General features: G+C 41.9%; 3 protein-coding genes across 3 annotated transcripts; 1 reads left to right on the top strand and 2 right to left on the bottom strand.

Annotated features, from left to right (window-relative positions):
- Nucleotides 1–1,746: 1,746 nt before the first annotated feature.
- On the top strand, nucleotides 1,747–10,725 carry poc5 (POC5 centriolar protein homolog (Chlamydomonas); the record flags this gene model as incomplete). Its single annotated transcript, XM_083979323.1, has 12 exons — nucleotides 1,747–1,830; nucleotides 2,386–2,539; nucleotides 3,226–3,333; nucleotides 3,494–3,693; nucleotides 5,071–5,247; nucleotides 5,519–5,623; nucleotides 6,293–6,472; nucleotides 6,970–7,153; nucleotides 9,551–9,687; nucleotides 10,031–10,132; nucleotides 10,279–10,449; nucleotides 10,552–10,725. 12 exons carry the CDS (start codon nucleotides 1,747–1,749, stop codon nucleotides 10,684–10,686), a joined length of 1,737 nt encoding a protein of 578 aa, XP_083835449.1. The 3' UTR covers nucleotides 10,687–10,725.
- Nucleotides 10,726–11,184: 459 nt separating this feature from the next.
- Nucleotides 11,185–15,720, bottom strand: ankdd1b (ankyrin repeat and death domain containing 1B). The gene is made up of 15 exons (XM_083979324.1): nucleotides 15,548–15,720; nucleotides 15,280–15,380; nucleotides 15,075–15,173; nucleotides 14,867–14,965; nucleotides 14,441–14,545; nucleotides 14,223–14,324; nucleotides 13,956–14,054; nucleotides 13,377–13,475; nucleotides 13,139–13,237; nucleotides 12,841–12,939; nucleotides 12,634–12,732; nucleotides 12,312–12,407; nucleotides 11,720–11,921; nucleotides 11,393–11,524; nucleotides 11,185–11,269 (listed from the first exon to the last, which is right to left on the bottom strand). Exons 1-15 carry the CDS (start codon nucleotides 15,717–15,719, stop codon nucleotides 11,214–11,216), a joined length of 1,659 nt encoding a protein of 552 aa, XP_083835450.1. The 5' UTR covers nucleotide 15,720; the 3' UTR covers nucleotides 11,185–11,213.
- Nucleotides 15,721–16,917: 1,197 nt separating this feature from the next.
- polk (polymerase (DNA directed) kappa) lies at nucleotides 16,918–23,192 on the bottom strand. The gene is made up of 14 exons (XM_083979325.1): nucleotides 22,846–23,192; nucleotides 22,365–22,484; nucleotides 22,103–22,255; nucleotides 21,669–21,800; nucleotides 21,419–21,578; nucleotides 21,070–21,282; nucleotides 20,624–20,748; nucleotides 20,236–20,402; nucleotides 20,119–20,151; nucleotides 19,903–19,999; nucleotides 18,982–19,153; nucleotides 17,810–18,829; nucleotides 17,188–17,236; nucleotides 16,918–17,054 (listed from the first exon to the last, which is right to left on the bottom strand). The coding sequence occupies exons 1-14, from the start codon at nucleotides 22,972–22,974 to the stop codon at nucleotides 16,973–16,975; spliced, it is 2,652 nt and encodes an 883-aa protein (XP_083835451.1). The 5' UTR covers nucleotides 22,975–23,192; the 3' UTR covers nucleotides 16,918–16,972.
- Nucleotides 23,193–23,629: the final 437 nt, after the last annotated feature.

Here is a 23,629-nt window from a genome sequence, read left to right as displayed (position 1 = left end):
TACATTCTCTCTTTTCAGAGTCAGCCGGAGCTGACAGGACACCTTCGGGCAGCAAAGTATTCACAGCACACACAGCCAGGTGGCGAGGAGGCCGCAGTACTCCTTGCAGCTCTGCATGGCTGAGGGAGACCATATGTCTCTTCCCTTTGGAATCTGTCCATGGCTGGGACTGCCAAGCCGGTAGGCCTAACCCACATATGTGTCTTAATACTGTTAAGCACTAGGTCCGCAGGGGGTTAGGGCAATGCTGTAATTTATTGTGAACCACTGTGCTCTGTAGTTGCCCTAGTGAGCAACAGAGAAATGGCCACAGGAAAGTTCACAGGGTGGTGGTATTCACCAAGGACTTACACTTTCCTCTCACGGGTAAGTTCCCTTACTTGATTATTTACTCTATCAGCTAATCCCTGTGCCATAACCATAGCACCCTTTAAAGGGGCACTAGGCTGTGATTTGACAGTCACAGAAGCCGACAGTGTCCTTTGTTGTTATTTCAAAGAGATTAACAAATTATAAACTGACATTGTTCCCTTTGGTAGAGTGATATGTAAATATGTAAAGCTGGAATAATTTAAATGATAATTCTCAGGCTTAAGGAGCCTAATATGTAGAAGTTATGGTAATGTCTCAGGATAGCAGTTAGCTTATCCTGTGCTGTCAGGCCACACACTCAGGCCACCATTAGTCATTCCCATGTGACTCTCTCAGCTGAAGATGATTATGATACTTAGCTACTAAGCTGTGCTGCTACAAGCTGTTAAAACAAAGTGTGAAGCAAACGAGTCGATTTGTCGAAATCACAAGAAAGTAATTGTGCAGACCAGTGTTTTTGTTTTGTTTTTTCCCCCTCCGACTGTAGTGTGGGAGCATCTGGTGAGCTTTAGAGTGGTTCCGTTTACCGTTCTCATGGAAACATTCCACCCAATCAGAGACGACATAGCAGACAAGATTAGAAAAAGCAGCCAACCAGAGAGCTTCTTGTAGGCAGGTCGACTGGTTTGAAACGGCAAGGCAAGCGTTTTCCAACTGACGAGTACTTGGTGAAACGGAGAAGTGTGGCAGCCTGTGTTTACAGATTTATATACACAGAACAGGTAAAAACTACTGAATGCAGCTTCGTTGTATCTTAGCAGATGCTGCGAAACTGCGCTAAATATTCGCACCAGTTTGTCCGGTTTCCGGACCCGGCGTCCACGAAGGAAACTTGTGTTTTGCTTTTTATTTTTCCGCAGAGATTTGATGTTAGCTGTAAAACAGTTATCACTTGTCGCCACAATGAACTGAATGAGAAATGACAGTCGTTAACAAGTTACTACTGGATGGTCTTTCTGCTGTGTGATGTGTCATTCTGAAGATATAAGAGACAGAAACTGTAACGTTATGTTATAAAATGAACACTTGGGAGTTAACTTACCCTCTGATTTATAACCTTCATTTTATCCCGTAGTAGTTTGTAGTTTGGTCTCTCTTTTATATTCTACTCATTACCTAAAAATGCTTCCAAACTAACTGTTACCTTGTCCAAAATATTCTATCTGTTGTATTGTATGCTCTTGATGAAAGTTACTATGTGTTAGGCTAATCATCCAAAGAAGACACAAATATTCAGTGTTAATATAAAAAGCATACAATAAATACAACACTGGACAGCACGTGTCATATGTGTCACTATCTGTGACCTGACATGTTTAGCTCATGCTGTTGATAACTTAGTTTAATTTAACTATCACCTTTCCATCCACCTAGATGTCCTCAGAAGAAGAAGAGCCAACCAGCCCTGTTCTGCCGAAGGACTCAGATCAAGGCAGCTCTGTGTCCTCTGACCTTCAGGTAATTAAAAAGAAACTCACCGGCCATATGTTCAATTTTCCATCCCTCATGTATGGGAACACGGTCATTCAGGGTGAGTAACACATGCAATCAAACAAACATATCTGTTCTCGTCTGGATGACGAACAAGGTAAACACCCCTGAACTGTCTATCAGAATTGCCCATTGCGCTATAAAACTAAATGCCTGATTATTTCACATATGACAAATGAATTGAAGTTTAGGGCAGATAATGGTTTGACAAGTTAATGCTTTCATCAGGTGGTTTGGATAATAATTTTAACATTCACTATAGTTTTCACTTCATAATAGGTGATTTAGATAATGTCTACACTTGGACCTTGTTAAAATCCCTGTTGAGTTGCATGTGTGGCTCACTATGATAGATCCCACTGTAAAGATGTATTTAACATCTTTGCTTGTCAGAATTAAAGATGGTGATGATGGGTATTGTAACCAATTAGGAACGACGGCTACAACAATAAACAGTGAAAATGTAAAACAAACCTATATATTGTAGATATCTGTATTTTTCTACTGTCTGTGGATCAACAGGATGAGTATGAGGAGCTTCTCCGCTATGCTGTGGTCACTCCTAAGCTCGACACGCTCACCAGTGCTTACTTGCATCGGCTGAGCACCTCACATCTGTGTGCAGAGGGTCGGCGTTCCCAGGGAAAAGATGACACAAAATCACAGCGCCCAGCAGGTATCAGGGGTTCCTCTCTCATATGCAGGCAACATTCATACCCACACATTTCACTAAGCCTTTCTGACAGAAACACAACTTGAGCCCTTCCAGACACTGCCCCCATCAAATGATCAGCTGTCAAAAAGGATTTGGCATCACAACATGAAAAAAACACCGCAGTGTCTGTTTATCAGCCTCATATATTCTGCTTGTAAACCAGCCTAGTCAAGATGCATATGATATCAGTCTGTCAGATTGTAGCCCCTATCTATTTTCCCTACGATGCCCACATCTTAAGCAGTCTATCAGTTTCCCCCCCTAGGTCTAGCTCCAGCTGCAGCTCTCATCGGAGGTTTAGTGCTTTAACTGTCATGGAGTAGTGCACAGGGATGTAGAAAGCAGACGGGCTGATTGGTAATGATCTCCTGGCACTCTGCCCGTACTGCTCTTTAGAGTGCAGGCTCTTCTCCTTCTCTTCCCCCTGCAGTATTTAATTAAGATATTGACATAAATGCATTCCTGGATGAGGACCATGGTTGGCTTATTCAGCATTCTCACCCTCACCTTTTCTGTTCTTGTGTCCTTTGTTTCCCAAAACACTTTTAAGTTTACTTATTTACAAATTCCATGTCTTTTTATCTTCAGTATTTAACACTGTGCTCTCTTGCTGACTTCCCTCCTTCATTTCTCCTGTCTTCTGTCAGATACAGCCACTGAAACTAAAGATGGGAGGCATTCTAGCAGGACTGCAAGATCACCACAGCCTTCCCCCTTGATTGTTGAGCCCAGCATACACCTAAGACCCTCTCATGGTAAAATTAGTTAAAATGAGAAAGAAACAAAATCTAATTATATATTAATTTCTTTTGATTTCAAGCAAGCTTAGAAATTGCAAGACAAAAGACAACCCAGTTGCAGTGCTGCTTCATTTTCAAGTGACGTTCTGTCTTGTTTTTTTCTTTTGCCTACCAGCTGAAGAGGTGGCAGGTCGGTCATCTGGCAGGATGTCAGCGCTCTCAGACGCTCCCTCAGACAGGTTGCAGACAGCGTTTGCAAGGTCCAGGCCAAACAGTCCAGACCCCCTCGAGTCTGCTGTGACAGAAATGTTTATTTCAGAGAGGAAGATAAGCAAGATGGAGAATATCCTGGACACATGGAGCAACAATCTAAAGGTTGGCCTGGTTCCTTAGTCTGTATGTTAATTGATCAGTGTGATTGGCTCTTATTTGCTCTCTGCTTGAGAGCTGATCATAAATAATTGTTTGTTTGTGTGTGTGGCTATATATAAGGGTCATAGCTGGATAGTTACTTCTATAACATGCTGTACATGAAGTGCATAACAGTAGTGATGTGGTTTGAGTTTGATGAGTTCACAGTGAAAGAAGGCAGAACTGGCAGGTTTGTTATTGTTAAATTTCAATGATGCTCATTTACTGTGAAAATATTTATTGTGATCTTATTCAGAGTTTTTCACAAGTTTTTAAATCTTTATAATGTCAACAGAGCATTAATGACATTTTGTAGAGCAGTCTAGAAAGCAAAATATGAAATTATGCTTTTTCTGGCATATATAATTTACTCTTATAGAGTTTCATTTATAGAAACCTAAAAAGAAGAAACGTGTGTAAAAGGTTCACTCAATGTTTTTCTAACTGACTCTCCATATCTCAGATTATTTGTAATTATAGAAATGGGTAAATGTATGAGCCAATTAAATCAGCATATTGGGTTTATATTGACACTTTCCAAATTCATTTAATTAGAAAGTTAGATTGAGATGGATTCAATAGCACATAGGTAGATGGTGGTGAGAAAAGGGATCAAAACTTTTAAAGGGAATGAAACTATTTGAGTCTCTCTGAATTGGATGACAGCTCTACTCTTCGTGAAACTAGTGACCTTTTAATTGTGTCTCCCAGAGGAGTGATTTTGGAGGAGGTGAGTGGCTTCATGGGTTTGTCCTTCCTGCCCTTTTCTCCTGATGTTGTACAGCTCATTCATGGAGGGCAGATGACAGCCAATCACCTGCTAAGCAGTGCAGATAAAAGAGTGGAGTTTTGACCTGGTAAAGGCAGTAGAGAAGACCATTGAGTAGTCGAGTATGTCGATCTTCCTGCAAACTGGTTGCAGGAAGATAATTTGGTGTTTTATCTTCTGTACAAGACAAACATGTTTACATTCGTCGATGATGGTTATTTTTAACCCGTAGAGATTTTGCGGTTCTTGCGGTGCCCACGTGTGGAAGATTGTCTTAGACCACTGAATCTACCAGAGGTTTGCTTCCTAAAAAAAAATATAAATGCACATCAGACCTGTAAATAAAATCCAAGCAAAGCCATTGTTGGATAATGTGCAAAAAATAATTCCAGTAAAATAAGAGATTCAATTTGCCAGGGTCAGAGTTTGCTCCTGCTGTCAGTGACAAACGCTCTGGCACATCTGTTTATCCAATTTAACAGCAGCTTCCAGCGTGTGTACATTTGTCCATGTTTACCAAACTGCGGCAAAAAAGCCCACAACATAAGTCCCATCTTCTATTCCCTAATTAGTCCAATGTGCTGGTGGAGCTGCGGAAGTGGAAAGTGGCCTTTGTGGAGCAGCACAAGCTGGAGATGAAGAAAGAGAAAGAGAGGTATGACGCCCAGACAGCTGGCCTGAAGTCAGAGCTAGACAGCCTAAAGGGGCTCCTACACACCTATGAGACGTCCAACCACAGAAAAGATGAGGTAACTACATATATATTTCTTTGCTTTTTTTTTGCAGTACATAATGTGGGAGGTTTGATTAATTCAAATATACTTGTGCTTTATTTCCAGTCATTTCCATTGTTGTGAAGTTTTAATGCAGGACCGGTTGGGCTCGATCTGTGTGTTAGACAAATACCTTTCATCTTTCGCTCACTTGCTTATGCACATTTAGCATTTGAAAGAAAAAGATGCGGGACACCATGTCTGCTGTTGGACTCTCAAGCTTGTTGTGTGCGGTGTCCTCCCTCAGGTGATAGTGAACCTGAGCCAGGTGTTGGATAGACAAAAAGAAAAGCTTGAAAAGATGAAGGCCTTCACCCACTGGAGACTCCAACATACTGAGGCCAAAGAAGAGGTACACTGATGATGTTGTGGTGTCTCCCACAGGTCTTAGAAGTATTTGTGGTGATATTTACAGTGGGGGCGAGCGTCTTCATGGGTGTTTATTGTTTGTCTTCGGTATGATTTAAAGCTTTAAAGCTTTGCATCTTGCATAACCCAAACTTATCTGCTTTTTCTCCTCCTACACCAAGAAAATGTACAGGTGCTTCCTAGTTTAGTCATCTGACTCAGAAGGAAAAACAACTGTCATGCAACATGAAATTGAAATGAAAAAAATATATATATATTTTTTTATTAACTCCATTTTTGAGAGGTGTCAAAAAGCAGGTACTGCATATAGTTATAGAAAGATGACAATCTTTTTCTTTTCTTTTTTGTACAGACGACATGCTTGTTGGACAAAAACATCACACATCTGGCCTGATGATGTGTCCCATTTCATACCTAACTGCATATCAAACCAAAAAGAGCAGAAAATGCCATTAAGAGGTTTTTTATATATACGTACACTTTTAAACATAGCTATAAATGCCATTTCTTTCAAGTGAATAACATTTTTTTTTTCTAAACCATGACACAGGAAGTACAAGTTGAGGAAATGTATCCACATCTGCACAAGAATGAATCGTGGGTGTAATTATTTCCTGGTGATTGTTTTCATTCTCTTGTGGTTCCCTGCCAGGCTCATTCTGCTCAGTTAGCGCGGCAACACTACAATCTGACGCTGAAGAAGAAGGTGTGGTTAGGCTGGCACTCTCTGGTCCAGAAACACTGGAAGATCAAGGTGGAGCGGGCTTGCCGTGCAAGGGCTGAAGAAGTCTGTGCAAACCTGTCTACGGAGTATGAGGCCAAGCTGGCAGAGGTAAATAAATGCATAGTGTGTGTATGTTGCTGCATTGCTTAATTTATACTGAAGTCAGCGCATTAACTGCAGGAGATACCTCTTTAAAACTGCTTCAGTCAATGTGTTTTACCACAGGTATCAAAGCACTCTGTTGTACATTTACAGCAGAGCTGAGTCAGAACCAGTGAAAAGCACGACTAGTCACAATGATAATATTAGTTTCTTATATAGCTACATGTATTTATTTGCAGGTTTACTCGATGCCTTGTAATGAATACATGCAATTTGAACTGCCACATTATACTTGTTTAATAGTTTATACTGTAAAATCTATTGAAAAATATAGAGAAAAAGTTTAATTATGGATAAGGGTGTTACTTGTGGTGTTATCTGTGTATATCAAGGATGCAACACAAAGGCTGAAGATTCAAAGCCAGAAACTAAGCTCCACCAGGAGGTGTTGTCAGTATTATATAAACTGATAAATGACTGATGCTTTCTTTCTGTCTCCACAGCACTGCGAGGCTATAGAGAAGGCTCAGGCAGAGATTCAGAGACTACGACTGGAGCGGGAACGCTATGAGGAATCTATGAAGAAAGCCTTCATGAGGGGTGTATGTGCTCTCAACATGGAGGCTCTCAGCATGTTTAACACTACGGAGGGACGGTCAGAGGAAGCTCCGGTTCATGAACAGCTCGGTCAGTAACACAAAGACTACACAAATCTATTGTTAGAGAATATCCATCTTTTTGAACACAAGAGCTCGACACCCCAAGCCCCATCACTACACGAAAAGACTTTGTACAGCAAACCATAAAGGTATTGTCAACCTTGTCACTGTGCCGTATTGATTCAACGCAGCTATCAAGACAGAAGCTAACAGACAAAAAAAAGCACAGTCACACCATTTCTCCAATAGAGTGCAGCCTTGTGCTATTGACAGGTGTGTAGATTTATGAATGAGTGGAGTGGATGTGGGTCTGTGTTCTTTTCTTGAAGTCATTCACTGACTCATCTAATGGAGTGGTGAGTCAGAGGATGAGCTGGCAAGGGGCACTTCTCACAGGTTATAACCTTGATGTGGCGTCAAAGGATTTACTGGATTGCTTTAAAAATAGATTGATATCAGGTGATATCTAGCCTATTTTTATAGTTAAGAATTATTAATGATTAGAAACCTTTTTTAATTTACCAAAGCAGAGTGGCTTGTTTCTGTTATACATTCATTAAAAAAAAATACTATTAATATTTTGGGCTCTAATTTCGTGAACTAGGTGCAGGCGGAGCGGATCAGGCCTGCGCCTCGCCTTCGCTTCGCCAACGGGGAGTGGCCAGGAGCAGATTGCGATTTTGCTTCGAGACGCAGCGGAGCGCATCCCGCCTACTTCCCTCCCACCGGCGCAAATGGCATAGAGGGAGGAGAGAAGGCGTGGAGTGGGTTTGACACAGCCGAGTCAGATCTTCACCAATCAAATGAGCTCCTCTCCTCGCCTTTAAATCCGCCGCGCGCGCAAGGCGGACGTTTGATTTCACCGTGGAAGAGAAGATTTGAATCAGCACCTACAGATTACAGCATAGACAGTACATCTATTATCGATTGTCCCGTCACACTTATGACACATCAAAGGCTGCACAGATGAAAGATGAGGATGGATTACTGCTGTGTTGACACTACACGATTATCTGCTATATTTATGTATTTACTTATTGATTTATTGAGCCGCATCGTCACGCGACCATAACAAATAAAACTGAAAACAAATAAACTATCATATCTCACAGCAAACCACAATCAGCCTGGCATAGTGCTCATAGTGAGCAGATATTAACATATCCATCTCAGGTAAATTCTAAAGAAAAAAGAAAAAGAGAGACGCTCCGCGATGCATCCATTACGCACAGCTGTTTGTGCACACGTGTTTAAATATAGGTTACTAAATATGTCTTTATTAATGGAAAAGGGGTGTGAGTCCAAGCTGGCAGTGTCCGGTCACGCGAACAGACCTCACGGGCTGATGGTGCAAAAGTAGTCTGGGAGGGAGGAGGTTATGATGTTTGCTCTGACAGATTGAGAGCTGTTGCCCAGTAAAAAAAAACAAAAAACAAAACACACACACCCCTTTTCCATTAATAAAGACACTCATATTTAGTAACCTATATTTAAACACGTGTGCACAGATCACAACATAAACACAGCTGTGCGTAACGAGGCATCGCGGAGCGTCTCTCTTTTTCTTTTTTCTTTAGAATTTACCTGAGATGGGAGATGTGAATATCTGCTCACTATGGTGCCGAGGCTGATTGTGGTTTGCTGTGAGAGATGATAGTTTATTTGTTTTCAGTTGTATTTGTTATGGTCGCGTGACGATGGGGCGCTGGCCCCTAATAAATCAATAAGTAAATAAATAAATAAATAGCTGATCATCTGCAACGGCACAGTGTGTAGTGTCAACACCTGCTCTTGGGACATCCACGGCTGTCTCAGTCCCTCCCTGGTTTCATCTGTGTTAATTCAGTCAGGCTGAGTTTCCATTACGCAAGCCTTTGATGGTCATCAGTGTGACGGGACAATCTATATAGATATAGGTGTATGTGCTGATTCAGATACAATAAATAGGGGTTATTGTGATGATGATTATTATTATTATTATTATTAATTGCATTTAAATGTGCCTGGAACTGTGGAAATCTGCCTGTGAGGTCTTGGTGACGTGTCTGCACTGCGCGCTGGGCAGTCAAATTGCCACTGCGCTGGCTGCGCTTCGCCTTGCGCTGACATTAGACCAGGTTGGAGCTGGCGAGCTTTCGGCGCACTCTCCGCGCGGTCTATCGGCAACAAATTGTCACTGCGCCACGGCGAATCTGTCGACACCTCCCCCTGCTGCGCCACCACTCCCATCTCAGCGCACAGCAGTCTGCCAATTTACCGAATCCGCTGCGCACCTTGTTGCACTGGAGGAAAATGCCACTGCGCCAGCTGCGTCAGGGCTCGCTTCGCTGCGCCCCCGTGAGTTGCGCCAAGAAATTAGGGCCCTATGTATCAAGAAAGAATTGTGCAAGAGTATGACTCTTCTTTTTCCTTTTTTTCCCGATAGATCCTCTGGCTCCCCAGGAGGAGTCTGGCTCTGCTACAATGGGTCAACTTCAACCATATCCCATCTCCTCCTCACGGTTCAGCCCACTCCCCTTTGACCACCAAGACCCTCCCTCCCACAGTGAAGCAGAGGATGTGGTGAGACCCTGACAATGTTTAATGGAAACAGGCAACACATGCATTTCAAGAGTTGAGTTGGAGTTCTCCCATGCCATAGTCCGGTTGCTTGTCAAATATCTAATCATGATCTATTTTGTCATACAAAAAGTCCCTGAATTTAAATGTAGAATGTGCTGGCATTTTATCCATGATGTTTCCTTCTATGAGCTTAACATGTATCTTTAAATTCATGCAACTGAAGATAAGTGTGTATAGTAGTATTCTTGAGTAAATCTGTTTTTATTTGCTGCACTGTGAACTCTGCTCTCACTTCCTCTAAATACACTCCTGTTCCTGTTTGCACTGACTCCTTTTTCCTCAGGTGGGCTCTGGTGCCTCCATGTCTAGGGCAGAAGTACTTCCTCCCACTACAATGGTGCACAGCTCACTCCCACTTGGAGGCATTGCGAGTTCCAACAAACAGGTTAGCATAACACATGTAGATATGCTTTGGTTCAAGGGCCTCTGTCCACCTCCAGAACAGCTATGTGTAACTATGAGAGCTGTTATATCATCAGATAAGAAAGTCTCTGCTACATCACAATTATACATGAGTGCTAATTGTTTCAGGTCGGTGGTCGCGCCGTCACAGCCAGTCAACAAAAACCCTCAAAGACTGTAACGGCTCGTGTCACAGCTCGCTCTGACGTGGGGAAGGCTACCCGCAGCAACCTCCAGGTGTTGGGTGTGGCTCCTCCCATGAGCTCTGTGATAGTTGAGCGCCATCATCCTGTTACACAGGTATGGAACTGCTGTCTATGTTTTATTATGTGTACGCCCTAAATCCTGTGAGGCTGACAAAGAACATAAACATTTCCCTTTGTTTCTCTCTCATTCTCTCAGCTCACCATCGGTCAGGCCACGGCTGCTAAATATCCTCGTTCCTCCCAACAAGCACAGAGCTCCACCGGGGGCAGAGGCTCTTCCAAAACACACACCAGCACGTGCCACGTACACTCCATTAAAGTAGTTGACTGACCACACACACACACCTTTCAGAAAATCTTGCTCACGTAGTCTAGATTCAACAAAGCCTATGCAACAATCCTATGAGTAATTACCCTGGTCTTAGTTTCATTTTATCGCCATCTTCAGCTTCCTGTCATGAATGTGGAATGCACAGTCTCCTGAGCAATAAGATTTCTCTCTCAGGAAAGTAGACACAGGTGTTTAGACCTGCACATGTAAATGCTTTTATTTATTATTTAACTATCAGTCGGACAGTTAAGAATGAAATGGATATTTATTTCTACGAAAAAAAATCTGTGAATGTGTAAAACCACATATTTTAAATAATTTGTGCTCCTGATGATTTATATTGAGACCAACCATCCAACAGCACCAAGTTGTTTACTTTAGTGAACCAAAGCCATATGTTAATGATTTGATGCACAAATTTGTTTTCAAAAATGAATTGTTTTACTGCTAACTTTCTGTACATATCAGTAGTTAATAATGTAAACATGGAGTTAACCGTGTCAGTCCATGTGTTGCAGTGTTTATCTTCATGAAATGCTGCAGCTCTTGCTGCTGGCACTCTCCGCCTCCATCCGAATCTTATCTGTAAGACAAATGAAGAATTTTTTCTAATAAAACTTTGGCAAACATCCCACAGCTAAATGTTCCAAGATCCCTCATTGTGTTTATTTTGCAGTAGAAAAAAGTTTTGCTGAGTGTACAGTACCTGCAGCTTTCCTGTTCCCTGTGACGATTAGGCCCTGGTAGATTTCTTTTGCAGGGCTCCTCTGAGCCAACTCCTCCCCATGGAGCCAGATCAGCAGCATCCTGTTCCCATGCTCTTGGTAGCTGTGCTGACCTGTGGACAAACACAGCACTGTAGAGCAGGGAAAACATTTCCCCTAGTATAAATAACTTAAAGCGCACCTGTGCACAGGAAGATAAAAAAAATCAAGGATTTTAATCTCTAACATTTTGGCTCCAAGAGGCTTATGCTATACTATTTCCAAGAGTTGCAGTCAAATGCCTGTGTGGTCACTGTGAGGTGTTGCACCTGTCCACTGCTCCTCGATGGCCGACATCTGGTCCTTAGCGAAGTTCCAGTGTTCTGCCAGTCTCTTCCAGTCTCCTGGTTTCAGGAGCTTGTACGCCAGGTGCCAGGCCATGGAGCGGAGCTGCCTGGTCTCAAAGCGGTGGTCGAGTTTAAACGTGAGCGGATATTCGCTGTGGACACTCTCATTACACTCAGGGTTGGCCTGAAAGGGCAATTAAATCATGTTAGCAGATTGATAAAGGCCACTAGCCTCGGAGAGCACAGGGGAAGGGATTATTGGAAAGACACTCACATGCATGATTAGCAATATGAATGCCACAGTTAAACGTTTTGAAAATCAAGAAGGGAATCTGATGTATCCTTAATTAAATTGGTGGTAAATTGGCTGTCAAATATTCCTAGTTGTGAGGTTTTTTTTTTTTTTTTTAGCATGGATGCCTCAATGCTATTAGAGGTGGCTGGGCTCATCTAGAATGTGATGTTAGGAAATTAGTGGTCTGTGATGAATGCTTTTGATTTCAAGGCTTCAAGAATGGATTATGCCACACATGAAAAGGCTAAAAGTTACAAGTATTATTTCACAATTTCTCACCCTCCTCCAGGCGTAGTATCTCTCTGCTTTGATGATCATGTCCACAATAATCACCTCGTCCGCTCTGGCAGCCGTACCAAGAGCTGTCTTCCCCTGCTACTCCAAATTTAACATGTACAACAAAATCCACTATAATTAGAAATCTAAGGTATCAGATATATTTTTTTATTTTCCTCATACAGATTCAGTGTACCATGCTGCTGTTATGTCGTGGATTCATCATGCAAAGTGACTATGAGATAGCCAGTGTACACATACAAGAGCAAAATTTTACCTTGCACTTCTACTTTACTCCAGAAATTTGGGTTTTTCGAATTCTTACCCTGTCCCGGAGTGTCAGATCCAGCCCAGCTTTAAGAAGCATCTCCACAACTTCTATCCTGGCCAGCTCTGCAGCAAGATGCATAGCAGTCTGGGATCTCTGACAGTTCATAGCACAGGACAGCTCAGTAAAGCTTACACTCACTACTTTAATGTTCATGCATATGGGCAGACACCTTGTTTTACTGTGTTTGTAGGGAGGTTATACCTTATCAGTGACATTAATGTTGCAGCCAGCGTCCAGTAGAGAATGGATGACAGGGATGTGACTGTTCTTCACTGCCAGATGGAGAGGAGCCTCTAGGTGCTGCATGAAAAAACGGCATGAATGACAGAAAAAAAAAACATGAGCTCCAAAAAGTGAACTCATAATTTAGAAAATATGTAAAATTATAATGATTTGTGTCTAGATAGCACATCAGCAGCACAGCACAGTGTCTGTGAGCTGTGTTGCAAGAAAACTTTACTGACAGAGTGTGCTACTGCCACCTAGCTTGTGTGCTTACCTGATTCTGAAAGTCAGGGCAGGCTTTGAACTCTAAAAGGATCTGGACAAGAAATGTGTCTCCTCTTTCTGAAACTGGATGGAGAGCGCTGCATTTGGCCTACAAGAGAGGGAGTTCAGCATTATAAACTAAGATTAACAGCCCTAATACATTTGATCCTATACAGTAGTATCATTAACAGCATGACACTACCAGAGATTCATTTGTGAGTCAGCCTAGTGTTGTATTGTTATTGTACCACTGTGAGGATGTTGGGGTCACAGCCAGCCTCCAGCAGGGCCAGAACACATTCTTCCTGTCCGTTGTCTGCAGCCTGGTACACCGCCGTCTCACCATCCTGCAACCCAGAGCACCTCTCAGTAAAATATAGTAGTGGTGCTGGATAACCACAAGAAGAAGAAGAATATTCTTCACAGACATACCACATTTTAAAAAGGTTTATGGTGCTCACAAAATTAACAAGAATTCATAAATCAAGGAACCATTTTTACACAAGAAATCTGGATAAGCTATATGATTTTATACCACTCTCTAAAAAGTTACTTTTTTATGATTATTATTTAAAAACAGGTAACGATTGCCATCTTAACATAGATTACATTCATCATGTCATGAATCACCTGTCCTAGTCAGCACAATCTGTGGCCGGAAGTATCAGTTCAAGCTAGAACATTGTTTACCTTTGTAACCAGTACATGTTTGATACGTCTTAATTAATCCCAAATGGGGCCACCGTCCAGCAGTGGATTAGCCACTGAGCACACACAGTTACAAAGCAAAGCGTGATATAGAGAGGATGTTTCCACTGATTGTCTACCATATTGACTTCATCCCGAGTATCAAAGCTCTGCAGCAGCAGTTGGACGGCATCCAAGTGGCCGTTCCTGGCAGCTAAGTGCAGGGGCGTGTCTCCTCTCTGACAGAAGGGAGGGAGGGAAACAACTGGCATCAAAGAAGTGTTTGACTTTGAGCTCGCTTGCAGGTGTGACACAGAGACGACACACTCGGGCGCATGTGAGCATAATCAGCCATATACTGCAAAAAAGGTGCACCAGAAACACACAAATAAGTCCATATTACACACCTGGTTGGGTTTCATAGTTGCCATTTTGTACGGCTCCATCAGCATCTCTAACATTTCCACACACCCATGCTTGGCTGCCAATGCAAAAGCACGGTGCCCTGACTGAAAAATAATAACAACCACTTATTTGGAACAAGCACATTATATTCACTTGAGCTTTTCTAAATAAGAGAATAATACATTAACTTTCTAAAAAAAAAAAAAGTGTGAGTTTATACCTGGTCATCTTTGTCTAGTTCTTTCATCTGTAGGTCATTAATAATATACTCGAAAATTTCAGTGTGGTTGTTGATAGCAGTGCAGTGCATAATGTTCAGTCCTTCCTGATGAAGAGAAAAACAAGTTATAATTTAGAAAACATTTTCTGTTGAATCAAGCACTATGAGTTTAACTTGGTTTGCACTGGACAAATTAAAAGTATTATGTAACAAGAAAAAGTGTGTCTGCCCAGAGGTTTGTAACAGGATGAGCATGCAATGGTAGATTTAAAACCCAGGATAATCCAGGATAATGAAAATGAATCAACAAGTGCCTGAGGAGGAGAATTTTTTTGTGTTTGTTGAAGACAAAATGACACTAATGTCTATGTGTTTCTCTCTGTCAGTAAAAGAGAAACAGCAGAACAATGCTCTTTGCGTCTTTACCTCGTTCTCAACCTTGTGTTCAGCCCCGGCCTGCACTAATAATTTCAGGATCTCCAAACTGCCAAACCAGGCAGCCAAATGAATGGGTGTCACACCATACTGTCAGCCACAGAACACAAAATGGAAAGTTGTGATTACTTGAAAACTATTGTGTAAGCTATTGTCTGGGGCTCAAGTCTTCAGATGTAGCTGTATCAAACACTCTCACGTTGTCTCTCTGGTCCACTTTGACCCTGCGCTGTAGAAGAAGCTGGACGGCCTCTTGGTTTTTGCCAGCAACTGCATAGTGGAGGGCAGTCCTGTTATGCTAAAACAAACAATCAGTAGGTTTCTCTGGAATCTTAGAGATGAGTCTGTGTGACTTTATTCAGTACAATGCTGTGTAATGTGAGAGCTTGTGTTTTTAGACCCACCACATTCTTTGCATTGGCATTCAGCCCTTTTCCAAGTGTCTTCATGGTTTCCACGTCATTCCTCTTAGCTGCCTCTATAAACTGCTTCTCTGCATCAAGCACTACATAACACAACAGGCAGGAAACTTTTACATGTCACTATCAATATATATTACTATACTATACATAATAGCATGGACCAAGTTTAATAATAGCAGAACATTTTGTCTTGCGGCCACAGTCGTTTTATTTTTCAGGCTTTCTCATTTTCTTTTCCTTGTGTACTCACACATCTCTTTGTTGTCAAAGCTGTTGTCCGTGTCTTCCGAGTGCTTGTTGGTTATAAAGTCAGCAAAGCCCCTCGCGGTCTCCTCTGTCAGCCACTTTCGAGGGTCCAGATTCTCCTTCTTCGGACGATGCTTCTTGATCATCTCTCTCAAAGCCAAAGCTCTTCTCGCCATTGTGAAGCTCTTAGTGGAACTGAGGTGGGCTCGGTTAACATGTAACAAGCAGTAGAGAGTGTATACACAGAACACAAACCAAACAAAATGCCTGTACAACTGAAAATAAACAGATCGCACAAAAGCTGAAAAGGCTGTTTCACCTAGAGTTCCTGTCTTCACACAGCCAACAGCAAAACTTGAAATGGAGACACACTCCTACTGGTTTCCTAATTGCTGGAGGGCCGACCCATGTTTGCTTTACTTGCTCACACCCTTGAGAGACTGCTGATAACCTACCAGAGAACACTCAACATGCCACACTGCAACCTGTGTTACGTGAGTGGCAGGTGGCAACAGTGCAGCTTCATTTCTATTCACTTCACAGTGACATGAAGATGTTACACCAAGTGTTTTTTTTTTTACTGTATTTTCTATGAACACAGTGGAATATTTACAAAAGATTAACATAAGACTCTAAAAGTAGTTTAACTTGTTTGTTCAGGGAGGTCTGACTCGTTACACTCTTCTTCTTCTTCTTCTCAGCAGTTCACAAAACCTGATGCACCACTGTGCTCGGCTGCTTCTGAAGTAAAGTTTTGGCTAAGATAAATTAGGTTAATCGAAAACAGACGGTATCTCTATGAATGCAAAATAATACAACAGTAAAATTGTAATTTATTGCAACTTTGATTTATTGATAGAAGGATTCTCTTATCTTCATTATTCAACATCTGTAATTATCACAGAGAGATTAAATAAATAGACCTGGAAATTAAATATCTGAATTGAATATTGTGAAGATAAATTAGAAATCACACTAGAAGGCAGATTTTAATAAATATTCTAATGTTCAGTTTATCATACATTATAACAGAAAGCAGAGGCTTATCTTCAACAAAAATAAGAAAACTGCCTGAAACTGGCACTGACAGACAAAAGGTCATTTTTAATCTGAATTGGTATTCATCATCTTTCCTTGTGCATGTGACAAATAAAAAAAAACGTATATATAAAGGCATAACAGTGCAACTGCTTATAGTGCTTATTGCTTACCTAATATCAGCAATCTTTTTTTTATAATTACAGCTTTTTGAGGAATACTAAATATGGCTTTGATATGCAATGATTGTGAAGACACTGAACGTATGTAGAATCTACAGCTTGACCAAACCCTGCTCAGAAAAACCAAGATACTCAAGTTATCTGTGGTTAATTTCCTGTCGAGAACGGTCCTACAGTTGGTGCTCCAGACAAGGACGTGTGCATGACTGTCACCTGAAGAACCTGTCGATGGTGTTGCGAGGGCCCAAGCCTTTAGCTCTCTTCGGAGGAGGAGAGGAAGGCGAGTCCTTTCTAAAATTTGTGAAATCAACACAAAAAAAAAAAAAAAACAGTTTTGTCATTCCACTTAACCTACAACACACGGTATATATAGAGACCAAGTCACTGTTTTGTACTGGAACAATATGTGTTAGAGCATCCTCACCTTTTGCTTTTGCCTTTGCTTGTTTGCCTTGGCAGGAGATGGTCTCTATCTGTGAACAGGGACAAATGGACGGGAAAAAAACAACTCAATTTTTATCTCTTCTCCGACAAAAAAAAAAGGCATCTACTGTGGAGGTACGCAATTGCGGCACCTCTCCTGGGATATAAAGAGTGCAATTTCTGTGGCAGGATTGTTTAAGAGGAAACCAGGGTGCAGTTCATTGTAGGAAATGAATAGGTGAGAAAGTGATTTAGCCATTTCCAAGACCAGGGCAAAGAGAGCCCCATGGGGTGAAATGAGATTTCTTTTCTCTGTAGGAATTGATACAGACTTCTCACACAATGTCACTGTCAGTAAATAACAAGGTCATAGGTCACAGACGCATGTCTCCCAATCAGACATTCCTCCTGTAAGCTCACATCTCATAGACGTTTGAACAAGGACTGTATCTGTGGCCAGCAGAAACGTATACAGTACTGTACATTAAGAGACTTAAGACCCATGCTGAAAACACTGATATACAGCTAAACTAAATGCTGAATTGATGATGTAGCATAAAGAAAAAAAGAAAAGAGCACAGAATGTGTTGGGTGAGGAAGTCTCAGTTGATCCACACTCTCACCTGTGGCCTTGCTATTTGTAACTGGAGGTGGATTTATGTGAGATGATGTCTGTCCCCCCAGCTCATGCAGGACCTCCTGGTTCAGGCAGAGGTCGACGTGGTGGTTAAAGACAGTGAGGTCATCGGTGTCCTGGGTCAGCTGACACACTGGGCAGATGAGGACAGGGCCTTTATCATCGCAGGGCTGGGGCTGTTGAGAGGTCACGGTTTCGTTGTCACTACTGATCAACAAGACCATGTGAGCAGAGTCGTTTTTCACGCATTGAGGATCGACTCTGTTCGGCTCCAGCTCTTCACTGTTCTTTGCCTCCTCCTCCTCCTCAGCCTCACACTCCTCTCTCCATTTTTCCAGCACTTTACGATCTTTATGATCATTCTCTGAGTCTAAATCTGACTCGGATTCAGAATCTGTGCTTTGATTTGGCTTTGTTGGACACTCACTAAGACACTGGTCTATATGTCTATTGAAGACGTTCAGATCGGTCGTCTCCACCCGCCTGAAACACACGGGACAGGTGAGGCTCTCTGACACCGCGCCATCACAGCCTGATGTGGATGCATGGGCCTCAACAAAGTCGTTTTCTGCCCAGTCTGAGGCTGTTTGAGGCATGTGCACTTTTGTCGGGGACTCCACTCCTTTTTCAGTATCAGAATCTGTCGAAGTAATCTCAAAAACAGTCTCAATTTGTCCTTCCTCTTGTGCGCTTGAACTTGCTGCCTGGAGTTGCAATCTTTTAGCATGGGCCATTTGGAAGAAAGACTGTTGGGGTCCCTCACCCATCTGTCCTCCCTCTAACCCCCTCTGCTTGCTCCGCCAGGGAAATTCCACCTGTTTCTGGCACTTCTGCACTGGGGGAAGACTCTGGACAGAGTGGTTGGACAGATGCTCTTTTGCAGGTTTTGGATGCATTCCTTGGACAGAGGCACTGGAATCTGTCTTGCCTGGCTGAAGAAAGCCAACGATGCTCCTCTGCAGGGGCTTTTTATCATCCGAGCTGACAAAAGCAGAAATTCGAACACCTACGAGCACAAAAACAAATTATCCGGAGAAAACTGCAAAAATTAATGCCAACTGTGTTATTATCCACATGCAGTGTGACACAGATCATTTAGATTTATTTCAAGCTAGTTATATTAATTGATATGTCAGTTACATTGCTCAATCTAATTACCCATGAGCCTCAGTCTGAGTGGCTGGGGGCTTTCATTTTCTATTTCCGTTTTCAGCAGGTCCTTAGCAACAGCAAAGATCTCATCCACTGTAGCAACAGCACACGGCAGCGTCAGAGCCCTGGTTTTCACCTCAAAGTTCACGTTCTTAAGCTTCAGTGTTACCGTTTTACCCTTCATGAAAAGGAAGAAAATACATTTGGAAAAACAGTTAAGATCATTTCTGCTGTTTTTTTCTCCCACAACAACCTCTTAATTACTAACATAACTGATAGTTTGTATGGAAGAGACATATAAATAGAAGCAGTGTAAACCTGTATAATCTGTCATATCACTAATTGATTTGTCAGAATGCATTTTGTAACATGCCACAAAGCGCCTTCACAGTAATGTGATCATCTCCCAGGGAGACATTTCCAAGGCTGATAGTAGCCCCTGCTGTCTCCTTAATGGCCTTCCATTTCCTCCTGCTATCAAGGCCACATCGGGACCCAAGCAGGGGGGTGATGGTCGTGCTTTCGCTATCGATTGGAAAAGGAATGAACAGGTTGAGGTAATTGTACAAGATTTGGTTTGGAGTCATTGTGATTCTAGGGTGGACTAGAATAAGATGACATTCCTTTTTTCTTTTTCTTACCGAGGACTCCAAGCCCATTTTGTGTCCATTTCTTTTCAAAGGTTCCCTGGGCTTGTTTGCTTTTGTTATTTCTCTGCAACAGTCTTTTAGACCTCTAAGGCAAGATCCAGCTGAGCACAGTCTGCTGCAGCAACAGAATAAAACCACATGCATGGCTGATGTAACCATGACTGTCTCACATCGAATTGTCGTATTTTTTGGGCCAAAAAATTGTCTCATTCTAACCCACTTGTGCAGAAAATATGCATTTCATGCATAAAATAAACCAACTCTGACATACAAGTACCTTCAGATCTTCTTTCTTCATGTCCTCCGCTAAGTCTTCACACAGCTCCCTGCATAAGGAAAACTGTTCCTCAGCTTTACTCAGTTCTTTAAATGTCCTATAGATATAAAATGGCACAAAATGAGTTAGAGTGAAGAGGAGGGACCCAAAAAGAATCAATTCAGTCAGAAGTGAAAAATCAATGTCAATGTCTATTTATGCCCCGTGAAAACCAACCTTTCTGTGCTCATGCTTTTTCGGTCTTCATGCCTGTATGAAAGCAAAGCCTGTGAGTGGTGTCTCTTCTTTTTCAATCAACTGAGTTTGTGCTGAGTTTTACTAAGCAGACTTCACCTTGGTATATGTGTGGCGCCCAGACCCAGGGAGACCTGCATGAAATGATGCCAGGATGCCTCAGAGAACAACAATGCCAGCAGTGCCATCTTCTGACCAAGATGAGAACAGCTGCTGATGCCCAGGGCGTTTAGCATCTTCTCACTCACCTTCCCTATGCCAGAAACCTGGAGGGATACACAAAAACCTTTTCACTGGTCTTAAATATTTGGATAGATTTTCCTTCAACCATGTGTCTGCAGCACATCATTTGTCACTTCACACCACACCTACCAGCCTTTAATAAAACAACAACTCATGATTACACTCTTAACAGCTTTCCGTAATTATTCAACAGCAATGGCAAAAGGCTCTGTTTATGTTTTAGTCTGAGCAATGTGTACTCTACTTTGCGAACTGGAAGATTCTGGACGAAGTCCATGACTGCCTCTCTGGTGGAGGGGAGTCTGTACTGGCCGTTGGGCTTGTTCTTGTCACTGCACACCTTGGCAAGCATCATGTTCGGGGCAATTCCTAGAAGTGTGAGTAATAATTGAAATGAATGAAAATTATGTATGTTAATAAACAGCTGGTAAATACACAAATGCATAATGTTTAACAACTAGATATGGTATTGCAGAGATTTCATGTTACTGCATTGTAAATTGTAAATGACAGTGAGTAAAGTAGAGTTGCCTAAATGTACCTTTTATTCAGTACAGTACAGACATTGTGAGGGAGGGCAAAGAAACCCTAATTTGAGTAGATGTTATAATCCCATGTGGAACAAATGAAAAAGCAAAACAACAAACAATATCATTATTACATCATTATTCACAGTAGTTTTCCCCTCACCTGCACTGGCAGTCAGCATGGTCTTCTGCTCAATGCGGAAGCGCATCTCTCTCACAGCCTCCTCAACCGTCGTCCCAAACGCCTCAAAAGCGCCACCGCCACCACCAGAGCCCGACAGGCAGGGTGAGGAGCTTGGGCTGTCCTCAAACAGGACCGGAGAGAGGTCTTTCACCTCTGGCAGCGCCTCTTGGGAGAGCTCAGTCTGCTCTTCACCTTTACAGAAAAGAAAAGATTTCACACAATAATCAGACGAATTACTGGTGTATTTTATGGTATGTTGTCAAAGTTATAAAAACCACACAGAATCCACCATAAACGTATTCTATATTCCCATATGATTAAGTCCTGCCTGTAGCAGTGCTGCTGCTGCTGCTGGCGCGAAAGTGATGTGTACGAGCAGACTCCGGCCAACTCTGCCTGTGAACCAGGTGGTCTGTAAAATCCAGAAATGCTTCATCCAGGCTCATTGGCTGGAAATGAGGGTCATAGTCTGCAAAGATTTCCCGGATCTAATGAAGAGATAAAAATTGATGACCACCAGTTGAAGTGAGAAGCCGCTTCAAAGCTGCATGTCTTTTGTGTTTTGGCATTGCTATTACCTCTTCGCTCACAGCTCTGTATTTGTCAAAGTTAGTTGGAACAATGACTAAGTTGGGGCAGAGTTTCTTTGCAATGAAGCCAGGCATGGCGGCTCGAACCCCATACTTCCTGGCATGGTAGTTAGAAGTTGACTGAAAAAGTAAGAGTGAGAACACTTGTACATAACTCAGGCAATCTGAATATCACATACAAAATGCACATTTGACATCGATATAATGTTGCCACTGGTTTAAATATCCATAATCTCCAATTTAAAAGTAAAAAGTAAATATTAAAAGCAAATATTACTTAAAATATGACTGAATTCTACTTATTACATGATAAAATGTGGTATTGCTGAAAACACACTGTTGTACTTTGTATCAAATCGTTTCCTATTACAATTATTAGTACTTATTATGTACATATTTTTTTCCTATATTCTATAACTCACCAACATGCTCATAGATCCTACAGCCATGGGTTTGTCCTTCAGCTCAGGACAGTCTCTCATCTCCACAGCAGCGTAGAAAGCGTCCATGTCCACATGCACAATTACACGGCTTAGATTGCGACTACCCTCCAGTGCTGAGGCCATCTTCTCCACCTAAACAGAGAGATTTGGTCAGCATAATAGGCTGAAATCCAGCTTTTCATTAGACAGCACAGCATATGTGACACCAACTTTACACAGCAAAGCCCATAATCTCTATTACCTGAGCTTGTGCTTTTTTCAACTGCTGCTCTGTGATCTGAGCCTTTTGTAGCATCATTTTCTCAATGCGCTGGTTCACCTGCTGCTCTCTCTTCAGCTCATTCTCATAAAACCTTGATCCCTGCAGGGCGAAGACAAGGACAACTGAGAGTTACAGATTCTGTAGCACAGATATAATGAAAAGCTACAATAGCACGATTTTTTTTATTACACCGGGGACATGGGTCTTTCACACAAGGCTGGACACAGTCTGTTGAAATGGACACATTTCATACTGTCCACATACAGCACTCTGAAGCCAAATTTGCACTTTTCTACACATCTCTTTGATAAGAGCCTTTCTGGTTACAAAGGTGACCCATCCACATCATCCAGACACAGAAGAGACCACTTGTTTGTATGACTAGGATTATGTAAATTATGAATTCCTTGTAGGAACTAGTAGGCCATAAGTAAAGTGCCAGTGAGTAGTTTGAGTGCACCTTGGATGACTCCATGATGATCTTGTTAATCTTGTCCCTGTCAAGACCCTCCATGCCGGCTTTGTTGTCATTGAGAGCCATTCTGGAGAGGAAGCCCTCTCCTTTCGTGTCCGCAACCCCATCCTCCATCCTGAAGACCCTTGATGATGAGAGAACAGTCGTTTTATGGCAGTGATATCCAACGACCTCAGCTTTCCAAAGTTATCTGATGAAGCTGTAAGATATCACAGATTCGTTTCCCATCATATGTGCGCCTCTTCGAGCAAAATCGAGAAAAATAACACGAAAGCGAGAACGACCACATTGAATCTCTCAGCTGTCTAACGATCATGTTCATAGATATATGATCATTGCCCCTACATGTTTTGAAACCGGTGACGACTTTAGCGGCACTTCCGCGTAGCCTCGTCATCACCGGAAGAGGCGGGTTCTGTTGATTTACCATTGTTTGTTTACCTCCTGAAATACACTTTTTAATATAACATTAAAGGACGTTTTGTGCGACTGAATTGGCACAAAGCACCATTAATGGAAACTTTTACTAGATCACTTAAAAAAAAAAAATCCCTTTCAAACATAAACCAAAAAATGTCTCCAGATCATAGTGGAGGGGCATCACAGTTGTGTAGTTCCAGAAAACAATGTAAAACAAAAATTATTAAAATATTTTTGCAGTTCTTCATCATCATCAGTTCAGAAAAATAAATGTTACAAAAAAAATCACCTATACTATATTATGTCATTTTACCCTCGTGACCCTTACAAGGTTTCCTTTTGATATGAA

The sequence above is a fragment of the Trachurus trachurus genome (genome assembly GCF_905171665.1).
Source record: "Trachurus trachurus genome assembly, chromosome: 9".
NCBI classification, from domain to species: Eukaryota; Metazoa; Chordata; class Actinopteri; order Carangiformes; family Carangidae; genus Trachurus; species Trachurus trachurus.
The sequence above is the reverse complement of the archived record's forward strand: the minus strand, read 5'-3'. Positions and strand labels throughout refer to the sequence as shown.

Excerpts from the sequence above, each read along its gene's own strand:
- ankdd1b (XM_083979324.1), bottom strand. The coding sequence starts at position 15,719 with ATGGCGAGAAGAGCTTTGGCTTTGAGAGAGATGATCAAGAAGCATCGT. Across the intron at positions 15,381-15,547 it reads CTTTGACAACAAAGAGATGT|TGCTTGATGCAGAGAAGCAG; the intron begins GTGAGTACACAA and ends TGTGTTATGTAG. Across the intron at positions 15,174-15,279 it reads ATGCCAATGCAAAGAATGTG|CATAACAGGACTGCCCTCCA; the intron begins GTGGGTCTAAAA and ends TGTTTGTTTTAG.
- polk (XM_083979325.1), bottom strand. The coding sequence starts at position 22,974 with ATGGAGGATGGGGTTGCGGACACGAAAGGAGAGGGCTTCCTCTCCAGA. Across the intron at positions 22,485-22,845 it reads TCATCATGGAGTCATCCAAG|GGATCAAGGTTTTATGAGAA; the intron begins GTGCACTCAAAC and ends TTCGCCCTGCAG. Across the intron at positions 19,154-19,902 it reads TGAAGAAAGAAGATCTGAAG|GGTAAAACGGTAACACTGAA; the intron begins GTACTTGTATGT and ends CTTTTCATGAAG.